The sequence below is a fragment of the Manis javanica genome, chromosome 10 (assembly GCF_040802235.1).
Source record: "Manis javanica isolate MJ-LG chromosome 10, MJ_LKY, whole genome shotgun sequence".
In the NCBI taxonomy this organism is placed as follows: Eukaryota; Metazoa; Chordata; class Mammalia; order Pholidota; family Manidae; genus Manis; species Manis javanica.
Window position 1 is genome coordinate 88,597,963 of NC_133165.1, and position 13,131 is coordinate 88,611,093.

The 13,131-nt window shown below is 50.5% G+C and overlaps 1 protein-coding gene across 1 annotated transcript; it reads left to right on the forward strand.

The window, feature by feature from the left end:
* The first annotated feature begins 61 nt into the window (after window positions 1-61).
* Window positions 62-12,438, forward strand: DHH (desert hedgehog signaling molecule). Its single transcript, XM_017639793.3, has 3 exons — window positions 62-2,247; window positions 4,986-5,247; window positions 5,528-12,438. The coding sequence occupies exons 1-3, from the start codon at window positions 1,945-1,947 to the stop codon at window positions 6,151-6,153; spliced, it is 1,191 nt and encodes a 396-aa protein (XP_017495282.1). The 5' UTR covers window positions 62-1,944; the 3' UTR covers window positions 6,154-12,438.
* The last annotated feature ends 693 nt before the right edge of the window (window positions 12,439-13,131 follow it).

Genomic DNA, 13,131 nt, shown 5'->3' on the forward strand with positions numbered 1-13,131 from the left:
CCAATCCTGAGTTTACCAACTGACAGAAACAGAGGTGTTGGTCCTGCCCACTATCCCTTCCCTTCCCCTCCATCTGCATTCTTAAGTGTCCTTTGGGGACTTGGGTTGGTGTTAGGCTGTAAAATTAGGCAGTGGGAGGCTTCTCCTCCCTTAGCCTTGTTTAAAACTGGCTGTCCCCTGACTTCCTTATGCCCATGGCCTTGTTTCTGTGCCTTGGTTATTGGGAGTAAGTGGGCACAGATGTAAGAATGGGATAACCTTCCTTTATATACACATATACCCTCAGCCCTGTCCTCTCCGACTTGGCTATTGGATATAGAGTGAAAGAAGAAGAGGCTGACTGACAAGAGTTGTGATTCCTTCCTCAGAGAAGAACCGAAGTCCTTTCCAGAGTCTGTCAGTGCTTAGAATACCGTGCAAGCCCCCCTGCTATGTTGGGGGTAGGGGCAAAGTTTCCGTTTAAGGTTATGCAAATTGTGCGTTGCACATCTGGGAGCACCATTCATCATATAGTCTCATATATAGTTACTATGACTGTTTTATTGCAAATGCCAGTCAGATGTCTTGAGGAAAGGGTGCTTTTATCTAATGTACACAAAGTTGCTGTGATTGCTAGCCATGGAGCTGAGTAATGGGAGAGCATGGAATACAGAAAAAGTGTAACTGCCACATATACTTGTTGGCCAGGTACTTAAGTTAGCCACAGAGTTACATAATATACAAGTTTGTGCTTATAAATTGGTTTGTCTCGTAAGGGTCATAATTCTGATATCATACACAATGGATAGCAGTTAATGACTTTCTTAAAGTAATGGGTGGACAGTGTCAAGGCATTGCGGAAGGCTTTTCAGAGAAAGTGATTTCTAAACAATAGTAGATTGGTGGGTGAGGGGTTGCAGGCTCAAGACTCTGAGATGAGAACTGAATGGCCAGAAGCAGAGCCCACAGGGTTCAGAGAGGGCTAAGGCTAGAGAGGTGCCTGTATGGGAGGTAAAGGGAAGCGACCATTAGCTTATTAGAGAATATCACTCTTAAGTACCCTCTGCCCTCCAGCAGCTTCCAATTGACAAGTTACTCATTTGAAAAGAAGCAGCTGTTGGTGTCTGGCAAGGAAAAGAGGGGACAAAATTTTAAGTCCTAAACCAGACTATAACTATGAAGCTCTGTTCCTCATTCCCAGGGAAGCAGCCAGCAGGCTGCAAAGGTACCAGGGAAAATAGTCTCCTGGTACCCACCCCTTCCAGTCCTGGTTACTGCCAGTGAGGGGAAATGGAAGTGGGGGAGGTTTGAGGAGGCCCAGGGAAGAGGTTTGTATGCCCAAAGGACTTGGCTGGTCTTGGGCAGAAACTGGAACCCATACTTCGTGGATGATAGCAGAGGACATGGTCTGCCAGGGTAAGCTTTGCGAAAGCAAAGACCCAATTTAAGTATCAGAGGAGGGTGGTTTGGTGCCAAGCGAAGGCTTGGAGGTAGAGGGATGCTTATCCAGGCAGCAGCGGACTGTAAAGCTACTAGGGTTTCCTAGGCAGGTGCCTGCCTGGGTTCCAGGATGGGACACACTTAAGTCGCGAAATGGACCAGCGGTGATCGGCTAGAGCCCCCGCCCCGGTGGGAGGGGGCGGGACGGTCCTGGGAGAAGGGCGGGGCCAGGGGCCACTTAAGGCGGAGCCCGGGCGTTCTGGCAGCGCAGGAGCCAGGCGGGGCTGGCACTCATCCACGACCCCCCCTTCCCTGCTATGATGGCCCGTCAGTAGCAGGTTCCAGACCCCCCGGGGGCATGTAGGCAGAGCTAGCGGCAACCAGGTGCGCAGAGCCACAGGCGCTCTAGGGCACCCTGGGGGCAGGTCTGCCTGCTGCGCTCTCTGGTGCCTGGGGAAATGCCCAACTGACGGGCCAGCTGGTGAGGACAAGAAGGTTCCCTTCTGACCCGAGTCCGCTGCATCCATGGCGCTGCCGGCCAGTCTGGTGCCCCTGTGCTGCTTAGCACTTCTGGCGCTGCCGGCCCAGAGCTGCGGGCCGGGCCGGGGACCCGTTGGCCGGCGCCGCTACGTGCGCAAGCAGCTGGTGCCGCTACTCTACAAACAATTTGTGCCCAGTGTGCCCGAGCGGACCCTGGGCGCTAGTGGGCCGGCCGAGGGCAGGGTGGCACGAGGCTCCGAGCGCTTCCGGGACCTGGTGCCCAACTACAACCCCGACATCATCTTCAAGGATGAGGAGAACAGTGGGGCAGACCGCCTGATGACGGAGGTAAGGAGGGCCTTAACCTACCTGTGCTAGGGAACCACCACAGCTCTGTTTTGCTGTGGCAGCCTAGGAGGGTGAGCTGGGCTTCATCCATACAGACCTTAATCTCACACCTTCCCCACCCCACCCCACCCCTAGAAAAGCCTCTGCAGGCTGGACTGAGTGACCAGGAGGAATCCCAACAAGGAGAGGCAGGGAGGGGGAGGAGGGACTAGTGAGAGTGAAGCTGGGAGACAGAGAGGGCGGGGAAAGGAGGATGGCGGCAGGCGAGACGGGAAATGGCTGAGGCGTGGACCGGGGGTCAGCTACTGAGCCAGGCAGGAAGGGCTGGGGTGAGCTGGGGGCCAGGAGCTGCCTGGGCAGCAGACAGAAAGCTCTACCCTTAGCCTGGCTCCTGACCTGATTGTGGTAAAGCTCTGTGGGCCAGAGACTGAAGGGGGCTGGGAAAGGGGTGGCCAAGGGTTAAGTCACCAGGTCATCTACCTGAGGAGGGGCTAGGCAAGAATGGTCTTTGGCATGGGGAAGGTGTCTTGGAACCAGGACCAGGCTGTTCTAAAGTCTAACCGATTGTCTTAGGGGTGAAAAACAGTCCTCACTGGCAAGAACAGATGGGCCCATCTGAGAATCAAAGGGTTCCTGGCATCCCTCAAACTCAGCTTAGCTCAGGGGCTTTCCTTGGAATTAAAGAATTAAAATGAATTCAACTACCATGTATTGAGCATCTGCTGCAGACTAGCACCTAAGCAATTTAAGGTGAGATGAGCAATGCTTTGGCAGGGAAGGACCACCTCTGGCCAGTCATCTCAAATGTCAGAACTGGAAGGAAACTTGGAGACCACATTCTTCCACCCCGCCACTCCACCCCCCACCACCCATTTTACAGCTGAAAGCTGGGTCCCAGTAGGAAAAGCGATTTAATCAAAGTCTTAAAACTAATTAGTGCCATGGCTGGGACCAGAATTCAGGACTCCTGATTCTCAGTCCTATACACTTTCCATTACACCACCTAATTGTGTACAGAGTGGGGAGGTAGGGGGAGAGGGAGGAGTACGGATTTCCTCTGATTAATTGCAATAGTTTTCCAGGTTACTTTGTTAGGAAGACCTGTCCAGGGGATCAAGAATTCCTTCTTGTTTCTGCCCTGAAGCCTTTCTCCTATCCAGAGATTGGAAGGAGATGCTCCTTCCCTTCTTGATCATGGAATACTGTGGCCCTCTCCTCTGACTGCCACCTGCAGCAGAGGGGGCAGAACGAGGGACAGACCTAGAAGGGCTCTGACAGGCCTGGGAACCCCCTCAGTCCTGCTTATCTCCCATACCCTGGCTGCAAAAGGCCTCCATTGAGTTGGCTGTGCACTGGACTGCTGCCCCCGCAGGTCAAGGCCTCAGGGCCTCCTCAGGGGACAAAACGACAAAAAGTTGGAAGGAGTTACCACTTTTCCTGTCTTCCCCTCCCCTCCTCTCAAACCCTGCGGAGGTGTAGAAGACTGGGAAAAAGAGAAGGGGGAGAGTGTCCCTCTGATAAATAGGAGAAAGTGTCCCTCTGATACATAGGAGAAAATCAAATCTGAGGTGAAAAGTCGGAGGGGGGAGAACTGGCCCCCACCCCAAGGTAACTGTCCTCCCTGCACCTCCTCCCACCGTGTCGGTCCTATGGTGCGCGCCAAGGTCTCCGGCTCCCAGACTGGAGCAGCTGAGATAACCTTGGTCTCACTCCCCCGGGTGCAGGCTTCCAGCCGCGGCTGCTTTTCCTCCTCTCCACTCCCACCCTGCAGGGGACCCCCCAGATCCGCGCTAGGGCAGCTCCAGTTAATCGCAGGTGCTACTCCCACTATTTTCTGGGCTGCATCTAGAATAGAGATGGAGAGATTGGGGCTTCCAGGGCTGGCAGAGCCTGAGCTGGAATAGGGAGGGCTGGCCGCGCTGGGGGAGGGGACCCAGCGGGCTGGAGCACGCATGGGGGGCGCGGCTTTCTGCCCTTTCCTCTCCCTGAGCCGGGGCGGCTGAAAAGCGCCTTTGTGGATGGAGCTGCTGAGTCCGCTTCTCCCGGGCGCGTCCCCGGCCTCGGCCCGGGATTCTCGTTCGGTTAAGTCATCCCGGAGAATGGCCATTGTACTTCGCGCAGCCCCCGCCACCCCAACCCTTTTTCCAGAAGCCTTGATCCTGCACGACTCTTCTTGGGCACCTCTGTGGGGGGCACTCTCACCACGAAGGGGTTAATACTGGTAGCCGAAAGGAGGAGGAGGAAGGAAGGAAGGAAGCGATGCCCAGTGCCAGGGAAGGCAACAAAACAAAAGATGAATCAGGCAAAGGGAGGGCAGCTGGGGCTTGGGGTGGGGGCCAGGCTCAAACTGGGGCTCTTCTCTGGGAGGCAGGCTGCTCAACCCCTCCCTAACCAAGCTTCCATCGCCCTCTCCCAAACTGATCCGAGGTCCCAGAATGAGTAGGGAAGAGGAACGTACTTAAAAAATGGAGAAAGAGCTAGGTGTAGGAGCCCCATCTCAACTTCCGAGGTGACCCCACAGTTCCCAAAGGATGCTCTGGAAAGAGAGTGACATTGGCGACTCATCTGCACACTGTTTGACACCTATTCAGATTCTCATTTCCCCAAGACATTCGAAAGCTGGGAGTGGGTGGAGTGGGGCTGGGAAAACAAAAGAATTGACCCTCTCGTTCAGGTCCCTTTTGCCCCACGATGATGATAGCGGTAGTGAGGAGACTGACTCCTTTATTCCCCGCCAGCGTTGTAAAGAGCGGGTGAACGCTCTGGCCATTGCGGTGATGAACATGTGGCCTGGAGTGCGCCTACGGGTGACCGAGGGCTGGGACGAAGACGGCCACCATGCTCAGGACTCACTCCACTACGAAGGTCGTGCTTTGGATATCACAACGTCCGACCGCGACCGCAATAAGTATGGGTTGCTGGCGCGCCTGGCAGTGGAAGCCGGCTTCGACTGGGTCTACTATGAGTCGCGCAACCACGTCCACGTGTCGGTCAAAGCCGGTATAGTAGGGGGGGTGTGGTGAGGTCCGCTCATAGGGGGCTCCCTCCGGGAAACTGAAGCTGCACGGTCTCTGTTGAGACCTAGGGAAGACCAAATGGGTGTTAGTTTTGTAAACCATCTTCTCATTTTTGCCCAAGTTGGGGCCAGATCCGTGGGAAATTACTTATCTCGGGACTGGTGAGGTCTGCGCTGGGCTTGACTCACATCTTTAAGACTCTATACCAATGTGACGCAACCACTGGTCTTGGTTTCAATCCTCTCACTGTTTGCTCCCTGCAGATAACTCACTGGCGGTCAGGGCAGGAGGCTGCTTTCCGGGAAATGCTACGGTGCGCCTGCAGAGCGGCGAGCGGAAGGGGCTGCACGAACTGCATCGCGGAGACTGGGTGCTGGCAGCAGACGCGGCGGGCCGGGTGGTGCCCACGCCGGTGCTGCTCTTCCTGGACCGGGACTTGCAGCGCCGGGCCTCTTTCGTGGCTGTAGAGACCGAGCGGCCCCCGCGCAAGCTGTTGCTCACACCGTGGCACCTGGTGTTCGCCGCTCGAGGGCCGGCGCCCGCGCCAGGCGACTTCGCACCGGTGTTTGCGCGCAGGCTGCGGGCGGGGGACTCGGTGCTGGCGCCCGGCGGGGACGCGCTTCAACCGGCTCGCGTGGCCCGCGTAGCACGGGAGGAAGCCGTCGGCGTGTTCGCGCCGCTCACAGCGCACGGGACGTTGCTGGTCAACGACGTCCTGGCCTCCTGCTACGCGGTTCTGGAGAGTCATCAGTGGGCACACCGAGCCTTTGCTCCCTTGCGCCTGCTGCACGCGCTAGGGGCGCTGCTTCCGGGCGGGGCCGTCCAGCCGACTGGCATGCATTGGTACTCTCGGTTCCTCTATCGCCTGGCGGAGGAGCTGCTGGGCTGAGCATTGCAGGCAGGCATAGAAACCTTGAGGCATCCACCGAAAAGGGAGTGTGCGGGCTGAGACCTGGAGACTGGGCAGCAGGCGATGCTGTTCGGAAGGGAAGGAGGGATGGGGAGAAAAATGGAGGCGACAGGGTGACTACCTGAGAAGAGGTGATCCCAGGTCCTAAGTCGGTTGATGGTGGATACTCCTTTGACTAGGACTATTTTGTCTCTTCTTCCCCAGAGCCTCAGCCCCACCTGATTATTTTATTTTCTATTTATAAATTGTAATATAATGATCTGCTTGCCATGCCTGGCAAGATGAGGGGCGGGGGCCCGGCGTTAACACTGTCTGATGCAGCCAGTCAATCTGACATCTGACATTATCCTACAGGTGGGCTAATAAAGGGACGGCATCCAGGAGCTTATTGGAAAATATCTCTATTCAGAGGGTGATTCATCTCCAGAGGGAGAGAGAAAGGGGACCAACCCCGAGGTCAATACCTTACTTACCACTCCTCCCTCCTTCCCCCGCAGGCCTTCCTGCCTGCTTCCACATCTCAGGCGAGTGTCCCAATAGCTCAGCAACCTCGACCTGAAGAGTCATGCTCTTTTCTAGGTTACTGGTCCCTCCTGCCACCCAGCAAGGACCAGCATTCAGCATTCCATCAGTAGAGTTGTATGCCGGCTGTTGGAGGAGCCAGGTTGTCTTAAGGAGGGAGATGGCCTGTGTGAACCTTTTCTCTGCTTATAGGGTTCTAGTGGAGGCTGAGGCCATTGTGCCTACTGATACTGAAAGAATTCTGGACCCCAATTGTTAGCCTGAAGTCCTGGTCCCTCTGTCAAGTCCATGAAATGAATCATTCTAGCCGCCACCCCATCCTGGTGTCAGGGTCTAGATGGGGCCAATGTTTTTTTCTGGGATGTCACTGGACAAGTTGACGACTGATGGGAATTCCTAGCTAATTGATAATTGATAGTCCCCACACACTCTTGGTCAAGAGAAAGAGCTGGAACATAAGGTTGGAACCTCTCCCCTCCTGAAGCTGCTGTGCACAGAGAATGCTTCAGCCCTATATGGGAGGTTTATGGAAGGAAGTGGGGGAATAGGCTCTCCAGGCAAGGGCATATCGGTATTACAACCACAGCCCCCTTCCTGATCTTCTATCCTGATTGTTGTTTCTACTGGCTTCCTTCACTGTCCCATTCTAGCATTATCAGGGCTCTGGAATCTCTGGGGTCCAACATAGTAGACACTAGGAATCCAGGCAGGCAGGTGCCCCTGAGTTAGGAATGGAAGCTCCAAGGAAGTTGGACTGCACTGACAGAGGGGCGTCCAGGGCCTGGCGGATGGTGAGCATTGGTGGTACCACCAGGAGCGCGCCCTTCCCTGAACAGCTGTGCTATCACAGCCCTCAGGGTCTCTGCTATACACTGCCCTCTAGTGGCCTTTGGAATGGGTTCTCTCCCAGACTAAAGGAAAGAGAGAGCTATACTCTACGTGGATAGGTAGACTAAATCTATACACACAGAGAAGCCTTATCTCACTAGTCTGGAGATGGAGGGTAGGGCTTGTGAACCTACTATGCGAGCCACAGGTGTTGGGGCTGGTGAGGAGCACACTTGCCTCTCGTCAGGAGAGCCCTTTGAAACTGGCACTTTTGCATCCTTTGTCCCTGGGTCAGCTCTTTGGCTCCTGGAAGCAATGTGGGGGTATAGCTGTGACCTGAAGTAGTCCAGACTTCTGTATGCATCCAAGTTGCCCCCTCAACTCCCTCACCCTTGTGGGTTTGAGTTCAGTGTCTGGAGGTGAAAGCATACTTAGGGTTCCAGGGAGTGCTTGATAAAGGCAACATTCAGAAGCAAGCTAAGTTTACCTTTAGTGTCCTGCCACCTACCATTTCCCCCAGCCCACAGAAGGTGCCTATTGCCACCTTCCTGCTCCTTTCCTGATCTCAGAAACACCCTCCAAGCTGTGGACCTTTCCTACTTTCTTTCTAAACCTGTCCTTGTCTCCCTCTGTTCATCCATGATGCCCTCCTGTCGTGTCTTATAATAACTGAACTCCAGGTAATAACTGAACTGATGAACTAGTCTTCCTTCTTTGAGAGTTCTTTGTTTTTCTACCCATCCCAGATAATGCATATATGTTAAAGGTCTGCTGAAAATACGGCCTGAACCGTAAGATCATAAGGTGCTGATTCCTAGCACTTTGATAAATTGGGCACGGTGATATTTGAGGACAAGGAGAACTGATTGGTTTCCCTTAAACTATATCCTGTAGTCTTCCTAGGCCTGAGGCCCACCTTTCATCCCTCATTATCCTTGTCCCCTTGAGGCCCTCCCGGTCCCGGCTACCTAAAAAAAAATCCACTATCTGCCTTTAAGCAACAAAGAGCATCATTTCTAGGAAGCTGGCCAGGAGGGCATATTCACTTGGTCACACAACATCTCCAATTGCATGCCTCTTCTCATCAACAAAATAGGCAATGAGGATTAGGGAAAGGGCGTGGCCTGAAAGTCAGGCAGACCCAGAGATAATGATACCACCTTGACAGCATTGTTGGTAACGTCAGTGTATGTGCCCAATGTGGAATAGCACTTAGTAAATGTTTGCTCTGCACCCATTCCTCGTCGACTTTGCTGCATTCTGCTGTCTGTCAGCAGAATGTCTACTCCACTAGAATCATTATCAATGGTTCCCAGACTTTTGGAGGGTTGTGTTGTCCCTACAATTGTTTGATTTCATAACATTCCTTTCTTCAAAAGGTGCTGGGTGACAGATTTGGGTTTGCTTTAGAACTAAAGTATAATTAAAAGTTATCTTATTTTGACAATTTCCAGAGCATTTTGTGATAATCCTGGCAAGACCTCTCTGAGCACTGGGGAAACCAGAGTTGAGAGCCCACTGCTTCAAGGTTCTGATTACTTTTTTATCACTCAGAATCTAGACTTTTTTTTACCCCCTTCCTTTCTTCAAGCAGGATTTACTGAACATCTACAGTGTAGCACTGTATGAGGCACTGAAAAAAAAAAACAAGATTTAGAAACAACTTCTTTCAGGGAGGAGTAGACATAAAGGTATACAATGGTTAACTGCCATAGCAACATAGTTACTTAATCAGGGTGAGTTGCATGGATGGTAAATGTCATATGAGTACTGAGAGGCTTTGTGGAGAAAGTAGGGCCTGAATATGTTGATAAACCATGTGTAGGTGGCTGAGACCAGAATGGGCATTCCAGGCAGAAGTAACAAGATGAACTTGGAATTTGGAATGAAGATGTGCTGGCTGGTTAGAGCAAGAGATGAGCAGATCTAACTGTATGTAGCTAATGTTTCCTGAGAGCTTGCTACATTGCCAGGCCATGTTCTAGCACTTTACACGCATTCTCATTTAATTCTTGCAATAACCTTATGAGATTCTATTACAGATGAAGCGACTAAGGCAAAAAGAGGTCTAAGTCACTTGCCCAAGTTACCACCGCTAACAGGAGGTATAACTGGAGCAAGAAAACAAGAAATAAAACTATCCTGATGGATAGGGTCACATCCTATGAGGTCTTACCTTATGCTATTTTTGACTCTTCCTCATTCCCTTCATTGAGTCACTAATAAGTCCTAGCTTTCTGACAGTTGTTTCTCTCATTTTCATTGGCTCTTCCTCCAGCCTGGGAGGTTGTCTTCCCTAACTAAAGCTACCTAGCCACTAGTTAAGGAAACATGTATATATAGGTTCAGGTTTTTGGCAGGAATCCACAGCAGGCTGGTGTACCAACACAGAAAGCAAGAGAAAAGTCTTAGCTTTTTCTGGAGTAGAGGAGAGGGGAGATTGAGATTTGTTATGTTATGTTTGATGTGTCCCCATTCTCCTCACTCCCATTCTTATGTTGAAACCCTGATGCCCATGTGGCTGTACTGGGAGATGGGGCCTCTAAGTAAGTAATTAAGATCAAATGAGGTCTTAAGAGTGAAGTCCTGATCTGACAGGATTAGTGTCCTTGTAAGAGGAGAAATCAGGGAGTTTGCTTAACATGCAACAAGGAAAGGCCATGTGAGAACATAATGAGAAGGTAGCTGCCTGTAGTCCAGGAAGAGAGCTCTCCCCAGAAACCAAATTGTCCAGAACCTTTATCCTGGATTTTCTAGCTCCAAAACTGTGGGAAAATAAATGTTTGATGTCTAAGCCACCCAATCTATGGTATTTTGTTATGGCCCCAGTAGACTAATACAAGTTCCCAGAAATGTTTGAAGTAAGAAGCCGATGTGAAGATGGGTCTTTACTTAATGAAAACAATCAACTCTGCTTGGAAATTGGCATTTCTGACTTGCTGCCTTGACATATTTATACCTGACTGTGCTTTTGTATTGGAGAATGCTTCCTTCTTTGGCTGGGAGACTGAAGCAGCTGTCTATGGGAAAAAGACTATGGCTGGTCAGGGTATTTCCCTGAGGGGGATTTTTGTGACCAACTAGCACATTCAAACTCTCCTTTCCCTGTTATTTTCTTTATACATAACTTAGTTGATGCATGCAAATGAACATCTCCCATGAAGGAGCTATATCTTCAATAAGGTTTTACTGAGTACCTGCTATATGCCAAATATTTTGCTGTACCATGGGGACAGGACAAAGTCGGCTATGGCTCTTACCATTCACCTGGTAAGACAGATATAAGTGGTTGCAAGGTTGTTGAAGGTGGTGAAGGAGATGAGAAGTGATGTATAATCTGAGGCCTGAGAGATGGGTGAGAGTACAAGCAGGGGAAGCAGCATGTACAAAGGCCTGGAGTTGGCAGCAGGAGTAAGATGAATCTGAGGACTGTTGACAAGTACAGTATATAGAGCGAGAGGGAGACATGATCCACTTTAAGGATTTTCAATTTTGTCCTAAACGAAAGCAACTGTAGGATTTGAAGCAGGTAAGGGGGAAAATCAAACTTGCATTTTAAATAGGAATTTGGCAATTGTATGGGGTTTGGGGGGGTCGTCTTTATTCCTAAGTAGGTTGGTCCACACCGGAGCATGTGAGTGATGGTAGTTCTTATCACAAGTAGCCAATGAGGCCATCCCCACATAGAGTGTGTTACGGGAACAGATGGTAGGGGCCACTGAAGGGAAATTGGAGAAGGACAGGTTGGGATAAGAACAGAACTGAGGGAGCTACCTCCAGCCCTGACTTTGCTGTCTCTGAAACCCAAACACAAACCATCTCTCAGCTTCTCTCCTTGGAACCACATAACCTAAGAACAGTTGTCTGATTGCAAACCACATGGTGTCCAAACAGAAGACCTTGGAACTGGGACTTTTTCTGCTATTTTCTTTTGCTTTCCAGTGATTCTTTCAGCAGAGCGTTGGCTTAGCTTGGAGCTGATTGCCCTGAGCTGAGCTGGAGCTGCCACCCTGAAAGCCACGTCTGGGATGAACATTGCAGCTGCCCAGGGAACAGCTGGTTAAGCCCTCAGCAGCTGCAGCAGCTGGGACTCCACCCAACATTTGAGCTAGGATTAATCCCATTTCCTCCACACACATCCTTTCCTTGTTCTAGCTGCTGGCTAGTCCATAGTATCTCGTAGAATCTTTGAGACTAGATAACTTGGATCTCACTGGCTAAACTGGAGACAAAGTCACTCACCTTTCTCTTCTCTTGGAGGCAGCTGGCCCAAAACCCTTTAGGACCACCACAGGAGGGAGGGTATGGATCTTTCTCTGTCATGTATCTTCCTTTCCCTCACCCTTTTCATCCTCTGATAAACTGTCTAGGATGGTTATTCTTTGAAATGTTTGATTTTCATAACCATTAGAATTGTCTAAAGCTGAAGGAGCTTATTCAGCGGGTGAGGAGGTGGATTTCTGTTATCTTTGCAAGACTGTACCAAGGCCTGGAAGCTTGGTGGGAGTGTTGCAGGAGGAGCAAACATCCTACAGGTGGCTGTCACTTTTAAACTGTGATTGCGTCTCACTGAACTGTGATCCTATAGTTGAGAACAATAGAGCTGTATATTCTCTTCGGTGCTTGTGCACCAGCTGTGTGACCTTGAGGAAATCACTTAGTTAGAAATGCCAGAGGCTACAATGAGATGCTTCCAAGAAGTTGGAAGTAAGGAGGTGCTCTGAGATTTAAACAAGGCAAATTAAGACACAAAAGGACAAGGCAATTCCTCCCAGGTCCAGAGACTTGACTACCTCCCTTCAGCAATTATTTGTTAACCCCCTGAAAAGGCTGACAGGCATTGTATTATGCTAAAGATTTTTGACATTTTTCTAGAGAAAATGGCAATGGTCTTAATGGATTAAATTAACTTAATTAGATTTTAGCTTAGAGGAGCATCCTGATCAAATTTGGGTTTTAAAAAGATCACTCTAGCTGCGAAGTGGAGAACGAATTAGAAGGGAGTTAGTGGGTCCTGGGAGGAAAGCAAGAAGCAAAAAGGATTATGCAGTAGTGTAGATAAGGGTGCTACTGGCAATGGAGATGGAAAGAAAGGATGGTTTCAGGAGTTAATTATATTTGTACTATTGATAGGACTTGGTGCTTGAATGGATAGAGGAGGGAGTGAAAAGTAGGAGAAAAAGATTTCTCTCCGCTTTTTATCTGCTTGATATTAATGTATCTAAAATGAACAAGAAAGAGTAATTGATCAGATAATATAATCTATCCAAAATGGAATGTAGCAAATAAACTTCTCAGTCATTCAGAATTGTTACCAGTTCCCAGAATTATCTTGGGGAGGGAGGTGCTGATGTGGTCACAGGTGGGGCAGGGATGATTCTTCAGGCCTCCTTGCGACCTGGCTGAAATGCTCCTTTCACCCTAATTTTCTTCTCATCAGGCAACAGTCTGACACCACCAAGAGGACACAGGCATCCTGGGTGGAGAAAAGGGAAAACAATGGATACATTGGTGGGGTGGGGCCCAGATCAGGCCCTCATATATTATTGTGAGGCTTCTTAGCATGAGTATTTGGAGGTGAACTGAGCAAGTCTAGTTCCCAAGTTG

Bases quoted from the DNA above. Each gene is read 5' to 3' on its own strand.
- DHH (XM_017639793.3), top strand. From the start codon at position 1,945: ATGGCGCTGCCGGCCAGTCTGGTGCCCCTGTGCTGCTTAGCACTTCTG. The intron at 2,248-4,985 runs GTAAGGAGGGCC...ATTCCCCGCCAG, and splicing joins CAGACCGCCTGATGACGGAG to CGTTGTAAAGAGCGGGTGAA. The intron at 5,248-5,527 runs GTATAGTAGGGG...TGCTCCCTGCAG, and splicing joins CCACGTGTCGGTCAAAGCCG to ATAACTCACTGGCGGTCAGG.